This window comes from Macaca thibetana, chromosome 4 (assembly GCF_024542745.1).
Source record: "Macaca thibetana thibetana isolate TM-01 chromosome 4, ASM2454274v1, whole genome shotgun sequence".
In the NCBI taxonomy this organism is placed as follows: Eukaryota; Metazoa; Chordata; class Mammalia; order Primates; family Cercopithecidae; genus Macaca; species Macaca thibetana.
The window spans coordinates 114,624,734-114,641,846 of record NC_065581.1 but is presented as its reverse complement, the minus strand read 5'-3'; the positions used below and the strand labels follow the sequence as shown (position 1 = coordinate 114,641,846).

The 17,113-nt window shown below is 39.5% G+C and overlaps 1 protein-coding gene across 2 annotated transcripts in view; it reads left to right on the top strand.

The window, feature by feature from the left end:
• The window catches only part of PCMT1 (protein-L-isoaspartate (D-aspartate) O-methyltransferase), a 60,155-nt gene extending 46,668 nt beyond the window's left edge, over positions 1-13,487 (top strand). For both annotated transcript variants that reach the window (XM_050787178.1, XM_050787177.1), the window contains 2 exons: positions 3,372-3,541; positions 12,683-13,487. In XM_050787178.1, the coding sequence (XP_050643135.1) occupies positions 3,372-3,541; positions 12,683-12,695 (183 nt within the window). In that variant the 3' untranslated portion in view covers positions 12,696-13,487. The remainder of the gene's footprint in view (positions 1-3,371; positions 3,542-12,682) is intronic.
• Positions 13,488-17,113: the final 3,626 nt, after the last annotated feature.

The following is a 17,113-nucleotide window of genomic DNA, read 5'->3' as shown; positions in this document are numbered from 1 at the left end:
GAAACTCCGCATGAGGAATAATCAGCACTAATCCCTAAGTAAGAAATTTTCTAAAAACCGATGGACATAATTCTATAGTTTGCAACTGAGTGCCTAACACAAAGAATTTTTAAAATAAGAAAAAAGAACCATATCATGTATATTCAGAATATTAGGGGATAAAGAGAAGATTCTGAAAGCCGCTAGAGGCCAGGTGCAGAGGCTCACACTTGTAATCTTGTCAGTTTGGGAGGCCAAGGAAGTAGGATCTCTTGAGGACCTGAGTTTGAGACCAGCCTGGGCAACATATCAAGACCCCATCTGTACAAAACAATTTAAAAATTAGCCAGATGTGGCAGCCTGTGCCTGTAGTCCCAGCTACGTGGGAGGCTGAGGTGGGAGGATTGCTTGTGCCCGGGAAGTTGAGATTTCAGTGAACCATAATTGCACCACTGTATTCCAGCCTAGGTGACAGAGCAAGACCCTGTCTCTAAAAATAAATAAATAAATAAATAAATGAAAGCTTCTAGAAAAATAAAACATCTCCTGTTAAGGACTGGTAATCAGAAAGGCATCAAACTGCAAACAGCATTAGAATTTGTAAGTCAGAGTACCAAACCATTAAATTCTGAGCTGAAAATTATTTCCAGCCTTGAATTATGTATACACACACATCACCAAATAGATTAAAGATAGTTTTAGGTTTGCAAATCTCCATCTCTTTCTTTTAATACATTCCATGCACTATTTCACAAAATGCTTCCAAAGGAACTTTCTTAAATGATTAAGATGTCTTAAAATGTCTTAAAATTTAATGTCTTAAAATGCCATTTTTGTCATCCAAAAATGAAATGAGGGAAGAGACAGACAGTAGGAAAAACCAAAAGAGGAAACCACATAGGGCATCTTGATCAGGCAGAGGCATGGAAGTTTACGGGATTGTTACAAAGGGAAGGGCCTAGATGGAAGCTGTGCGGCAGGCCTGGAGAATAACCAGCTCAGATTTGGAGCAAGAGGAGGAAAGGAAACAATCATTGGATATTTCTTGACTCAGCAGCAAATCATAGTTACACAGTCATAACTAGAAATGATTTTAATAAAAAATGATTGGTTGGGGGAAGGAAGCAGAATGTAGATTAAGAGAGTTCAATCCTTATCTAGCTTATGTTTTGAAATATAAAGGTAAATACTAGAAGACATAGCTAAAACGATTTGAAATAACTGGATTTAGAGAGCAAGGGTGGGGTAGGGAGAGGAAGTCAGCTGTTTATCATTATAAGCCTTGAAATTGAGAAAAACAACAAAATACATTTGCAGACAACCAAAATTTTGACTGAGGGCACCCTTTCTTGAGGTAATAAATACCCAAAGTAAGGTTTCTGGCTGGGTGTGGTGGCTCGTGCCTGTAATCCCAGCACTTTAGGAGGCCAAGGCAGGCGGATCACTTGAGGTTAGGAGTTTGAAACCAGCCTGGCCAACATGTTGAAAGCCCGTCTCTACTAAAAATACAAAAAAAATTAGTCGGGCTCAGTGGTGGGCACCCCGTAATCCCAGCTACTTGGGAGGCTGAGGCATGAGAATCGCTTGAACCCGGGAGGCAGAGGTTGCAGTGAGCCAAGATCGTGCCACTGTACTCCAGCCTGGGTGACAGAGTGAGACTCAGTCTCAAAACAACAAAAAACTACAACAAAAAACAAAACAAAAAACCAAAGTAAGATTTCTTCTTTAATGTCTTTTATTAATAGTGATCCATAAAGCTATATGAAAATGGTAACATGATTTAAAAGTTTTCTGACTGTAAGAGCTTTCATTGAGTACTCTTGGTTCTTCATTGACAAGAGTGTCCTCATTGTAATGCTATAGGGATTCCAGCCCTACCTTCCCTCCTTATGGTACCAGTAAACCTGAATTTAATCATAACTAGGGTTCCCTTATCCCTTCAGTGATGCCCTAGATTCTACAATAATAGGATAGGGATTCCTTGTTGATTTTCTACACTTCCTCTCCTCCCCTCCTCCTCCCTTCAAATCCACAAAGGTTCCAAACAGGCACACAGGCATTAGAATTCTATGTTCTGCCTTTGGCCTGCCAAGAGGATAGTTCTATATTAGGTGGTTCAGTTCAAACATTTTGAGCACTGCAGTTGTACCAGGTACTGTGTTAGATGCTAAAGGCACAAAGATGAGTAAGACACAGTCCCCATCCTCAAGAGCTTGTAGTTTAGTAGAGGAGGCTGATAGTTGAGTAATAATATAACAATCAAAGTATGTACAGGGTGAGTATCCCTTATCCAAAATGCTTGGGACCAGAAGTGTTTTGGATTTTGGATTTTTTCAGATTTTTTCCCATTTTGGAATATTTGCATATACATAATGAGATATCTTGGGGATGGGGCCAAGTCTAAACAAAACTCATTTATGTTATAACTCTTATACACATAGTCTGAAGGTAATTTTATGTAATATTTCAAATAATTTTGTGCATGGAATAAAGTTGTGACTGCATTTTGACTGCGACTTGCCACATGAGGTCAGGTGTGAAATTATCTACTTGTGGTATCATGTTGATGTTCAGAGTTTTGGATTTTGGAGCATTTCCAGTTTTGGGTTTTCAGATTATTGATGCTCAATCTGTATATACTGTATATTTATTTTTAAGACGGAGTTTCGCTGTGTCACCCAGGCTGGAGTGTGGTGGCGTGATCTTGGCTAACTGCAGCCTCCGTCTCCGGGTTCAAGGAATTCTCCTGCCTCAGCCTCCTGAGTAGATAGGACTACAGGCATCCGACACCAAGCCTGGCTAATTTTTGTACTTTTTTAGAAGAGTTGGGGTTTCACTGTGTTGGCCAGGCCGGTCTTAAACTCCTGACCTCAAGTGATCTGCCCACCTTGGCCTCCCAAAGTGCTGGAATTACAGGCGTGAGCCACCATGTCTGGCCTTAACCTGTATGTACTAAATGAAGAACATTTCTGCTTTCTGCCCATGGACACTAAAAGTTGTTTATAATGATGTCAAATGACTATTAGTATAAAATCTGGGCCAGGCACGGTACCTCACACCTGTAATCCAAGCACTTTGGGAGCTGGAGGTGGGTGGAGTACTTGAGGTCAGGAGTTTCAGACCAGTGTGGCCAATATGGTGAAACCCCGTCTCTGCTAAAAATACAAAAATTAGCAGGGCATGGTGGCATGTGCCTGTAGTCCCAGCTGCTTGGGAGACTGAGGCAGGAGAATCGCTTGAACCCAGGAGGCAGAGGTTGCAGTGAGCCGAGATCATGTCACTGCACTCCAGCCTGAGTGACAGAGTGAGACCCTTTCTCATACATAAATAAAACAAAATAAAATAAAATCTGTAACTTGATGTGTATGTGCTTTTTTTTTTTTTTCTTTTAGCTAATAGACCAGTTAAAGCCTGGAGGAAGATTGATATTGCCAGTTGGTCCTGCAGGTGGAAACCAAATGTTGGAGCAGTATGACAAGCTACAAGATGGCAGCGTCAAAATGAAGCCTCTGATGGGGGTGATATACGTGCCTTTAACAGATAAAGAAAAGCAGTGGTCCAGGTGGAAGTGATTTTATCTTCTGCTCTTTCTTCTTCCACACATGCAAGGTGAAAGGGTGTGGATTTTAAGACGTTAGATTACAAGAGCTGTTTTGGTTGTCACCTTTATGCTCCTCCATTATAACATCAGAAATTCATTACATTAAAAATGTGAAAAATGTTGCATGGTCTGCCCTTATTTTGGTTTAACATATATATCTTTGGGAAAGGGAGGGTGAGACTTGGTTGGCACAAAGGCTTTTTTTTCTTTTTTTTTTTTTTAAGAGACTTTCAGCTGCAATTCAGTACTTTGTAAGGATTTTTTATTCATTATCAGCCACTCTGTTTTTATATTTTTAAATTATTTTTATAGCACTGGATGGGCATGGAAACAATGAGTTTGGTCTGTAAAAGAGGCCAGGTGGAGTGGCTCACGCCTGTAATCCCAGCACTTTGGGAGGCCGAGGTGGGCAGATCATTTGAGGTCAGGAGTTTGAGACTAGCCTGGCCAACATGGTGAAACCCCGTCTCTATTAAAAATACAAAATCAGCTGGACGTTGGGGCGCAGGCCTGTAATCCCAGCTACTCAGGAGGCTGAGCCAGGAGAATCGCTTAAGCCCTGGAGGCAGAGGTTGCAGTGGGCCGAGATTTTGACACTGCTCTCCAGCCTGGGACACGGAGCGAGGCTCTGTCTCAAAAAAAACAAAAAACAAAAAAAAACAAGGGGCCATCATTTCCTGCCCTGTTTATTGTACCCACAAGGAGAAAGAAGGGGAAAGATAACAGTTGTCTCAATTTTCTAAAATGTCACAATACCAGAGAGGACATTCTACCTCTCAGCTTGGTTTATCTGTTTCAACCAAATCATAGATACCTGACAGCCCATATCTATTTTTCATTCAGCCCTGTTTAAGATTCACCTTCTCCCCATTCTATAGAATAGGCCAACCACTGTTTAAGCTATTCTGGCTAAATTCCTAGGGACAGGCAAGGATTCTACAAGTTACCCAATGAGTGCCCAGGTCTCACAAACCCACCCAAAGAGTCAGCAGCATGCAGCAACTTTCAGCACAGCATGGCTTATAAAAAATGTCCACTTTTGTTTTATGTCTCAGCATAATCTGAGTATTTTGTTTGAAGCCAAGATTTCTCTTCTCTTTTCCTCTGCTTCCCACTCCCTTCCATGAGAGAGAGTGACATCAGTACATAACAGTGCCATTAGCCCAAATTACTTGAAATTAAATGCCAAAACAAGAAAGGCTTTACAGTTTCCTTGTCTTAGAATCTATTTTTATTTGACATAAAGATTCTTATTTTAAAATAATTATTTTCTTAATAAGTAAAAGGGGTGATAATAAGTTTAATAGATCTCTCAATTTTGTTTTTATTCTTCACCAATAGCTATTTTCTGTGAATTATAGCCTGGAGCACAGCCACTGAAAAAAAAAAAAAAGCATTTTAGGCCAGGCATTTTATGCCTGTAATCCCAGCACTTTGGAAGGCTGAGGCGAGCCAATCATCTTAAGTCAGGAGTTTGAGACCAGCCTGGCCAACATGGTGAAACCGTGTCTCTACTAAAAACACAAAAATTAGCCGAGCATGGTGGCTTACACCTGTAGTTTCAGACACTCAGGAGGCTGAGGCAGGAGAATCGCTTGAACCCAGGAGGCGGAGGTTGCAGTGAGTCGAGATTACACTGCTACATTCTAGCCTGGGCAACAGAGCAAGATTCTGTCTCAAAAAATAAATAAATAAGTGAATAAAAATTAAAATTAAAAAGGCATTTAAAAAATTACTGGTTTTTTCAACTGGAATCAGATGTAGTTACTAACAACTAACTACAACCTTCCTTCACTTTGCTTCTAGTATGGTTTATACAATTACATAATTGTGAGATTATTATAGTATAAAAGGGGCAAATATGTTACTGAAATTTGATGAGTTGATTTTCATTAGAAACTTTGAAATTTTTCTTTTTATATACAATAAATATTAGTGAACATCTTGCCTATAACTTAATTATGAAGGGATTATAAAAAGGGAATTTTGTTTTTGTGACTAGTGGTAGATTTACTGTGAAGCTGACAAAGCTGAAGCTGCAGAGCCCTTGCTTGCCTAGGTTTTCTCTGACCCTGTTCTTAATTTAATTTAATTAAAAAAAATTTTTTTAAGGCAGAGTCCTGCTCTGTTACCCAGGCTGTGTAGAGGAGTGGTGCAATCTCAGCTCACTACAACCTCCATCTCCCAGGTTCAAGCGATTCTCCTGCCTCAGCTTCCCGAGTAGCTGGGAGTAGAGGTGCACAGCTAATTTTTGTATTTTCAGTTGAGAAGGGGTTTTACCATGTTGACCAGGCTGGTCTTGAACTCCTGACCTCAGGTGATCTGCCCGCCTTGGCCTCCCAAAGTGCTGGGATTACAGGCGTCAGCCACCATGTCCGGCTCTGTTCTTAATTTTATATTAAGCATAGTCCTACTGTTTTTTTTTTTAACTTCATAAAAAGGTTCCCCTGCTCTCTAATTATATAAACCTTAGGCCGCCACAAAACCTGAATCCATCCTTGATAAAACCAAACTATTTGTATTAACAAATTTAAAATAGGGCCAGGTACGGTGGCTTATGCCTGTAATCCCAATGCTTTGGGAGGCTGAGGTGGGAGGATCACTTGAAGCCAGAAGTTCAAGACAAGCCTGGGAAACATAGTGAGACCTCATATCTACTAAAAATTTAAGAACTAGCCAGGCGTGGTGGTGTGCACCTCTAGTTCTGGCTACTTGGGAAGCTGAGATGAGAGGATCACTTAAGCCCAGAAGCAGCTGTGAGCTGTGATCACCACAGCATTCCAGGCTGGGCAACAGAGCAAGACCTTATCTCTAAAAAAAAATTTAGAATAATTTTTAAATTTATGGACAATTATTCAGTCATCTGCTAAACATTAAATGTATACTTGCTTTTAGGCTGGGTGCAGTGGCTCATGCCTGTAATCCCAGCACTTTGGGAGGCGGAGGCGGGCGGATCATGAGGTCAGGAGATCGAGACCATCCTGGGTAACACGGTGAAACCCCGTCTCTACTAAAAATACAAAAAAAATTAGCCGGGTGTGGTGGCAGGCACCTGTAGTCCCAGCTATTTGGGAGGCTGAGGCAGGAGAATGGCGTGAACCTGGGAGGCGGAGCTTGCAGTGAGCTGAGATCACGCCACTGCACTCCATCCAGCCTGGGCAACAGAGCAAGACTCTGTCTCAAAAAAAATGTATACCTGGTTTTCTTTTTAACCTTCAAAGTTTTTTTAAAAATTGAGCAAATTTAGGCTGGGCACAGTGGCTCACGCCTGTAATCCCAGCACTTTGGGAGGCCGAGGCGGGCAGATCACGAGGTCAGGAGATCGAGACCATCCTGGCCAACATCATGAAAACCTATCTCTACTAAAAAATACAAAAATACAAAAATTAGCTGGGCGTGGTGGCAGGCACCTGTAATTCCAGCTACTCAGGAGGCTGAGGCAGGAGAATCGCTTGAACCCAGGAGGCGGAGGTTGCAGTGAGGCTACATTGTGCCACTGCACTCTAGCCTGGCAACAGAGCAAGACTCTGTCTCAAAAAGAAAAAAAGAAATCAAGCAAATTTACATGTTTGCAGCATCAGAAAAAAAAATTTTCTCCAGCTGTACCAAGAGGACTTTCCAATTTTTTCTGTTGTAGATTTTTAAAACCTCTTTGTTGAAATACATTTTCCTGTATCCAGAGATTGGTTCTAATTAAAAAGATGGTTGCTTGATTGTAATTCTTAAAGTTTAAATAATATAAATAAAGGTAAAATAAAATCTAGAAACTAAATTGGGAAAAAACCAAACTACCACATTAAAAAAAAAAAAAATTTGGCCTAAAAAATTACTGGAAAATAGGATGTTTTAGAGGGGACAACATCAATAGTTAACCTAAAATCTGAAGAGACCATTCATCTATAATATCTCTTATCGATAAACTTGTCAATCAGGATCCAGCCAGGAAACAGAAGGCGTACTCAGACAGGATTTTGAAATGATTTTAATGAAAGGACTTTTCAGAGAAATATGGGAAAGGTTATGGAAACAAATAAAGGAGGTTGTTATACCCAGGGATCAGGGACACCCAGGGTAATAGCAAGAAGCTTTTACCATTATAGACCTAAAGGGGAAGTAGCAGGAAACAACTGTACTGAAACCCATTGAGAACAGGGACAGCCAGGGTCAGGGGTGGAGGGCATGGGAGCTTGGTTCCTGACAGGAGCTGTAGTGAGAGAGGGAAGTGGCTACTACTAGGTCTCTGAGTCACCTTAGCTTTCTTATCTCCCCTCTCTGCTCTCTTACTGGGCATCACTTAGACCAGAAGTCGGAGGAAGGGGCCCTGTGGCAAACGTGGTCTGAAATCAGTTCTCACCACTACCTCCTTTCCCTTTCCCCTAAGTAGGTACCCATGCTTCTTTTAAAATTTAAGTCTGGAATAGATTTGAGGGTCCTCTAGTTTTTGTGTGCACTATTTCTGTTCTCTTTAGGCCAATGTAAGCTTAAACTGTTCTTGACAGAAAAAAAAAGTGTATTTTAAATTGCCTTTGAAAAAGAAACATCTAATGCTTTTCTTTGGCCATTTGTTCAGTTGTTAAATATTTTTCAGCATGAGGATCTTAATATTATTTGTGAATTTAACCAATATGCATATGCCAACTAGGCCAGTTACTGTACTAGGTGCCAGGAGTCGTCAGCTGTGAATTTGAAACTGACTGCTCTCATGGAGCTTACAGTAATGTAGGAGATGCAAAGACCAAGATGAATAGGCAGTTATAGGGTAGTGTTCAGACTCACAGTAGGGAGCCAGGCAGTGAAGTGATCAGAATTACATTTCAGAAAGATAACTCCAGCTGTCGTGTAGAGAGTAGCCTGGGAAGGGACAAAAGTCGAGTCAGAAACAGGAAGTGGTTATAGCAATTCAGGAGTGAAATGATGATGGTCTGCATTAAGGCAGTGTTAGTAAGGATAGAGAGAAGTGGGTAGATAGCTACAACTAAAAAACTGTCACTGTTTTCTGGGAATTATCTAAAAAGTTCCCTAGTCAACTTCTTGCCAGGCTACATGATTTCTGTTCTTTCAAACTTTGTTTTTGTTTTTGTTTTGTTTTATTTTGTTTTGTTTTGATACAGTCTCTCTCTGTCACCCAGGTTGGAGTGCAGTAGCATGATCTCTGCTCACTGCAGCCTCAACCTCCTGGGCTCAAGCGACCCCCCTGCCTCAGCCTCCTGAGTAGCTGGGACCACAGGGCATGTCACCATACTCAGCTGATTTTCTTGTTTGGTTTTTTTTTTTTGTAGACAAGGGGTTTTGCCATGTTGCCTAGGCTGGTCTCGGACTCCTGAACTCAAGCATTCCACCCACCTCAGCCTCCCAAAGTGCTGGGATTATAGGCTTGAGCCACCAGCCTCAAACTTTCTTCAGGATTACTTTAACTCATTAAATACTTTCCTAGGAACCTTCTCTTGTGTCTCACCAGCTTTCCACCTTTCTTACTGAGGAATCCAGAGCTAATTGCAGTGCTCTGATGAGGATGAGATCCCATTTTTGCTGAGGAGATGTGACAGAAACTGTATTTTTAAAAATGAGAATTAGTGGACATGCAGAATTCTAGTACCAAGTAAAGATCCAAACTTGAATGTAGACTTGAGTCTTTTTACACTTGGAAAGATGTCACTTGTAATTTCGGTGGATTAATAGAAGGGGAGACAATGCCAGATCTATAGGCCAGACACCTAGAATCTGTGGAATTGTGTTCATGACTATGGATATGTAATAGTTGTATTAGTTGCTACAGAAAGTTAATAGTTCTTAAGTATGTATTTTATTTTAAATAAATATATTTATATGTAAAAATATTTTGTTAATTTTCTGGTAAAAGCTTTATTTTTACTTTTATGTATTTATATATATTTTTGAGACAGAGTCTCACTCTGTCGCCCAGGCTGCAGTACAGTGGTGCGATCTCAGCTCACTGCAGCCTCCGCCTCCTGGGTTCAAGTGATTCTCCTGCCTCAGCCTCCCGCATAGCTGGGACTACAGACACACACCACAACACCCGGCTAATTTTTGTATTTTTAGTAAAGACAGGGTTTCACTGTGTTGACCAGGCTGGTCTCAAACTCCTGACATCAAGTGATCCGCCCGCCTCAGCCTCCCAAAGTGCTGGGATTACAGGTGTGAGCTATCACACCCAGACTATTTTTGTTTTTAATAGTCACAAGAGTTAGTGTAATTGGTCCATCTTTGGTTTGTGAAACTGAGGAATGTTCAAGTTTATTATTCCATAAGCTCTTTGTTTATTGATATCTTCTTAAAGTGCCTTGCATCTGTGAAAAAGATGTTAGGAATTGACTGCATTTCCAAGATTGACAGTATTGGTGCTAAGGGATCCAATTAATCCTGTGTTCCATATTCTATATTGTTCCTTTTTAATCTCTTTACATATGTTCCAGTATTGTGACATACATTGCATCCTTAAAAGAAGGGATATATTTCTGTTACTTTTGGAATTCTTTTTGTCTCTCATAATGCTTCATACAAAGCAAATTGTACAACACTTTTATTACCTTGGAAGATCCATGAAATTATTAGAAAACATTCATGGATTCTGATTATTGTTTCCTTATAGTATATCTTTTCATTTATTATTGGTAAAGAATGTATAAGACTAAATGTTAGTATCATAGAGTTATTAAAATCTAATAATTAAATTATGTAAAATTATATACTAGTAGAAATATATAGTTATTAACCTAATGAATATATTTAGCATAGTATATAGCAATTTTAAAGAGCCTTTCTAAAAATTTAGTACATGCTATTTTTTATTGTAAATGATCTTTGCATGTAAGTCAGATAAAGAAATGGTCATATAGAATTTGGAACACTGGGAAAAATTTAATAACTTGAAAGTTACATGGATTTAGAGTAATAGGCTTTTACAAGATTGTGCATGCGCTGGCAGCAAATTTTTGTTTTTCCCTAGAACCCCTTATTTTAAAATTCAGGTCTACAAACCTAATTTCCTTTTTTAAAGTATTTTTTAGATGGAGAGGATAGTTGGGAAAATGGTACTATGTTGTTGAGGGGGCATGAATTTATTTACAGTATACTTAATGTCTTGCAGGAGGTAAATTGTAAATTATTATTATTATTATTATTATTGTTTTCTGAGATGGAGTCTCGCTCTGTCACCCAGGCTGGAGTGCAGTGGCGCGTTCTCAGCTCACTGCAACCTCCGCCTCCCTGGTTCAAGCAATTCTCCTGCCTCAGCTTCCCAAGTAGCTAGGATTACAGGTGCATGCCACCATGCCTGGCTAATTGTATTTTTAGTAGAGATGAAGTTTCACCATGTTAGCCAGGATGGTCTCAATCTCCTGACCTCATGATCCGCCCGCCTCGGCCTTCCAAAGTGCTGGGATTACAGGTGTGAGTCACCGCCCCCGGCCAAACTGTAGTAAATTATTTAAAAATAACAGTATCTTTGGCTTGGGTATGGTGGCTCACACCTGTAATCCCGCACTTTGGGAGGCTGAGGCAGGCGGATCACTTGAGGTCAGGAGTTTGAGACCAGCCTGGCCAACATGGTGAAACCCTGTCTCTACTAAAACTACAAAAAAAAAAAATTCAGCTGTGTGTGGTGGTGCCTGCCTGTAATCCCAGCTACTTCGGAGGCTGAGGCAGGAGAATTACTGGAACCAGGGAGGCGGAGGTTGCAGTGAGCTGAGATCGCACCACTGCACTCCAGCCTGGGCGACAGAGCGAGACTTCATCTCAGAAAAAAAAAAAAGAAAGAAAAAGTCAAAACAAGAAAAACAATCTCTTCAATTCATATTCTAAAAAGCACAAGTGAATTTTAGTTTATGAATAGAGCACTTTGCAGGTAATTCTTTGTAGACGAAATATTTTAACGCCTGCATGAGTTTAAGTAAAAGCTGTTCTATGAGAATTATAATATTGTTATTTGGTAGAATATAGTAAGAGGAAGCAGACTTATAATTTGTCATTTAATAGATAATCCAATACTGTAGGATAAAGGCAGCTTATTGGAGAAATAATTTTTAAAATATTTTCTTGCACAATTTATAAAATTTAGTTTTAAAAAATTGTCCAGTAATTTACCCCCACTTACTTGTGAAATATGAGCTCTTTATTTCTTCTTCCCTTCAAATTTAACAACTTTTTCAAAACTTTTACCTTTAATTTTTATTGCAGACAAGTTGCTAGGATAGTACAAATAACTCCTAAATCTCTTCATCCAGAGTCATCAATTATTATCATTTTTCTACATTTCTTTCCCCTCTTTCTATATATACATATATATAATTTTTTTCCTTTTTCTTAAACCACTTGAGACTTAATCAATATCTTGCTTCTTTACCCCTAAAGTTCTTGTTTTTTCACTCAGATTACCTTCAGCTATGAGGCTTGTGGGCTTTTCTCATAGTTTTATTCATTTTTTCACTTTTAACAGTTTTACTGAGGTATAATTGAGATACCATACAGTTTATTTTAGACTGCATTTTTATTCCTTCCTTCCTCTCACTGGCAGTTGCTGGTACAGTGCTGCACCTGGCTGAGCGAATGGTTTCTTTTGGAGCTGATAAAGCTGCCTTATGAAATCAGCTGACAGGTATATTATACCTACAGATGATGCCTTTTCTCTCAGAGAGCTTAGGTGGAGATTGACCCACTCCACAATTGCTAATGGACATTCTGAGCAAAAGACCACATTTTTGTCCAATTTTGTGAATGTAACTATTAACTCATTTGAACTCTAAAACACTTAAGTTGTCATTTTAGTATAGTGTAAAGATGAACATAGGTCTAAAAGATAATTTTTCTGAATTTTGACATTGAAGGAAGATATCTATTTTTAGAAATAAAAAAGAACTCACGCCCTTGAGGTTGCATACTTCATTCTGGAGTGGCATGGAAGATGTTTGGAATGGCTGACCCTCTGTTGCTTTCACTTGGATTGTTTGCTTTTTTATCTTTTAAATATGTTGCTTGGTGATCAGTGCATTTTTATTGACTTAATAGTTGTATCTAAACTATTATAAAGTCAAATTGGGCAGTGTGTAACTCCTACTAATGTATTTCTCTCTTTTATCCTCACAGGGATGAATTGTAAAAGCAACATCAGCTTGACCAGTATAAAATTACAGTGGATTGCTCATCTCAGTCCTCAAAGCTTTTTGAAAACCAACACCATCACAGCTTGTTTTGGACTTTGTTACACTGTTATTTTCAGCATGAAAATGTGTGTTTTTTTTAGGGTTTCTGATTCTTCAAAGAGGCACAGAGCCAAATTGGTAGAGGAAGGATACAGAGTATAAATTTGTGTAATATTACTTTAACATGCCTATATTTTACTTGGAAATATTAAAAGAAAGGGTTCTGAAAAATGGAAAACTTAGTTTGTCAATTGATTTTGAGGAGTGGTTTTTATTTTCTTGGACACTTAATTCTGTTCTGATATTAATTTATCAGATTGCTTTTGTGCATTGGATAACACCACCATTCACAAGTTAAGATTCTTGGTATTTGGATGTCTGTTAGATGCTACTAAGAAAATAGAGATGAGCTTTCTTTTTAAAGCTTTTGATGTGGTGTCATAGAATAGCATGTTGTAGATACAATCAGCTGCTTTGTTACCTTAAAACTAGGCATTTGTAAATATTAAACCTTAAGATGGCAGGTGATGTCCTGTAAACACTCAGCTGTTCAGATTGGACATAACTGACTTAGTTCTTCCCTTCTCTCTCTCAAAATTATAGGAGACTTGTAGTTTAGTGTTGTTTTCTGTTACTAATGTGCTGCTGATAATGTACATGAACTTAACATGCTGTGTAAGCTGTGTCCCAGTTCTTGAACAGTTTATGCAGTGCTGCTTTGCCAAATAAAGTTAAAAGCAAAAGAGGCATTGGTTGTTTTTGAATATAGAAGAAAGAACAGCAAATCCACCAGATAGGGAGTGTTTACGATCACAGGAAAAAAACTATTTCTCTGGTTGTTTCCTTTTGCGAAGTCTGAGTAAGTAAATAGCATTAATCCAACTGTACATTGCAGAATGTGACTACATTGCAGAATGTGACTACACTGCTCCAGGGCCAGGACTGTACTTCAGTCGTCATTTCTCTTTGACTCCCTAGCCCAGGGCTTGTCTTGTAGTAGCTATACAATAAATGCTGATGAGTGAGTGGTGAATGAATTGACTTAAAGTCAGGAAAGAACAGGATTGAGGATGAACAGACCAAAACCCATCTCTCACCTATAAATACATTTATTAATACGATGACTATAGCTGAATTTCTAAGAAGGCAGTAGCACTTTGGGATCTTATTTAAATGTTATGATTTATAACTTTTATAATAAGATGTTAGTTTTTCTAGGAGTTCTAGAACTGAGGAAATATAAGCTCCAGAATGAGCAGAATCAGCACTCCCAGCAAAGCCCTTCTACTGGGTGCATGTGTGTAATTCTGGCAAAGAACCTTTGTGGCCATGTGAGACACTCCCCCGAGCTCTTGAAAAAAGTCTTGTATATTACTTCTTTACAAATGGCTTTTAGGCTGGGTGCAGTGGCTCACGCCTGTAATCCCAGCAGTTTTGGGAGGCCGAGATGGGTGGATCACCTGAGGTCAGGAGTTCAAGACCAGCCTGGCCAACATGGTGAAACCCCCTCTCTATTAAAAATACAAAAATTAGCCGGGCATGGTGGCACACACCTGTAATCCCAGCTAGTAGGGAGGCTGAGACAGGAGAATTGCTTGAACTGGGGAGGCGGAGGTTGCAGTGAGCCGAGATCATGCCATTGCACTCCAGCCTGGGTGACGAGTGAAACTCCATCTCAATAAATAAATAAATAAATAAAATGGCTTTTAAAAATTGTGCATACATCTTTTCACAAGTGCCTCTTCTTGGCTAAGGTCTTAGACACAGGAAACTAGCATTATTTGGTGCCCATAACTTGAGAGTTTGTTTATGGTTGGCTTCAGTTTGCTGCTGTTTATTGCTTCCATACTCAGGCCGTGAACTCCTGTGGTCCAGGACTAGTCCATTTGAAATAGTTGTAAAGGTCTAATTTCTTTACAACTTAAATTCTTAAATGTATCCACTGATCTGCGTCTTTCATAGCCATTACCAACATTTTACTATATGTGAGTCTCTATGTTTGGTTTTGGGGATAGAAAAAGGCCCCTACTCTCAAGAGTGAAGTCTGTTTGAGGAGACAATTATGTAAATATGATAAGACAAACTTAAATGCCACCTGATTAGTACAGACAGTGCTATGCCTTCAGCATTGTTCAAGCACTGCTCTTGGACTTTACATGTTTATAAATTAAAATTGTAGAATGTTGAATAAACAAGAATGGGCTTTAAGGAGCATGAATAAATGGGTAGAAATGGAAATAATGGATTTTAGCTAGGCCTAAGAGTTTTTTTTTCTGTAAGATATATATGTGTGTGTGTGTGTATGTGTGTGTGTGTAGGTAGTCTCCTTTATCTTTAGTATTCATAATTTCTAAAACATTTCCTTATGTCATTTTCCTTAGTAGAAGTGATTCCTTTACATAATATGAAGGGCAACAATGAAAACATTTCAAAAAGTTTCGGTCTAGTGAGATCCTGTTGAAATGAGATTTTTTTCTATAGATTTGGTTTTATTAAAGGCCAAATCAAACTCTCAAAATTTATGTAATCTTGTCCAAGCATGGTGGCTCAAACCTGTAATCTCAGCACTTTGGGAGGCCAAGGGAGGAGGATTGCTTGAGGCCAGGAGTTCAAGACAAGCTTGAGCAACAGAGTGAGATCTTCTCTCTACAAAAAATAAAAATTTTCCAGGCATGGAGATGTGTTCCTGTAGTCCCAGCTACTTGGGAGGCTAATGCAGGAGAATTGCTCGAGCCCAGGAGTTCGAGGCTGTAGTGAGCAAAGCTATAGTGAGCTATGATTGTGCCACTGCACTCCAGCCTGGGCAACAGAGTAAGACTCAGTCTCTCCCTCTCTTTTTTAAAAAATCTTTCCTACACCCTTCTAGTAGAAACCTAAGAACCCTATCTCTTAAAATAAATACCACTAATAAAATCTAAGCCCGAATTATGAATATCAGCTTTTTATTGAGGGTTTCTTTCTTTTGAGTGTGATGATGCGATCTCAGTTCACTGCAACCTCCGCCTCCGGGGTTCAAGCAATTCTTAAATGTATCCACTGCCTCCCAAGTAGCTGAGGTTACAGGCATGCGCCACCACACCCAGCTAATTTTGTACTTTTTTAGTAGAGATGGGATTTCACCATGTTGGTCAGGTTGGTGTCGAACTCCTGACCTCAAGTGATCCACCTGCCTTGGCCTCCCAAAGTGCTGGGATTACAGGTGTGAGCCACCGCACCCGGCTGAGAGTTTCAACTCTTTTCTAGTCAATAACATTAGAAGAAAATGACATTCTGGGGGGAAAATAATCCATAACATTGTTCATGCAAGTATTTTAAATTCCACTGCCCTAATTTTAAAAAGTGCCATTTTTCAAAAACAGTTCACTGAACTTTTTTTTTTTTTTTTTGGGGGGGCGGACAGATCCTCACTCCATCACCCAGGCTGGAGTGCAGTGGTGTGATCTCAGCTCACTGCAACCTCCGCCTCCCGGGTTCAAGCGATTCTCCTGCCTCAGCCTCCCAAGTAGTTGGGACTACAGGCGTGTGTCACCACGCCCAGCTAATTTTTTGTATTTTTAGTAGAGACGGGGTTTCACTGTGTTAGCCAAGATGGTCTCCATCTCCTGACCTTGGGATCTACCCGCCTTGGCCTCCCAAAGTGTTGAGATTACAGGTGTGAGCCACTGTGCCTGGCCCACTGAACTTTTAAAATTGGTGTATAATGTACCTGTATTAAAGCATCCTAAAAATTCAATTGATCTAAAATAGAATAACATTTTTGAGTGATAATGCTCACAAATTATTTGAAGCTATTCTTGGTCATTGTCAGCCAGGAAACAAAGCTGCTTAATTTTGTTTCATTAGCCAGGTGGGTATTTTTGGTTTTCAGTTAAATGTTAACAAATTTTTAGTAGTTTGATACGTTACTAAAATATATGAGTGAGTATGGTAACTGAACACTAATATTGTAAATGAAATAAATGGATTATTTTTAGTGTTCTAAATGGGGTTCAGAGGCTCATACCTTATTTTAGGTAAGTGCTAAAATTCTTCTAGGTATAAATCATTTCCTGCAACTTATTGTGTTCTTAAAGAACTGAACAGTAAAACAAATGGGTTCTGATTGGATTTCAGTTGGATGTCTGGATTCCTCTGACCATTTTCCGGAAAGGTAAGTGTTGTGTTCTCACTGAACCTAGCACCTGGCTCAAATAGAGGGCTGCTGAAAGAATCCCACTTGAAGAAAACCAGCTGACCCAAGGAGCCAAGAAATGTTTGTGTATTGTAATATGATAAAAAGGAAATCAGGCCGGGCGCAGTGGCTCACCCCTTTAATCCCAGCAATTTGGGAGGCTGAGGTGGGTGGATCACCTGAGGTTAGGAGTTTGAGACCAGC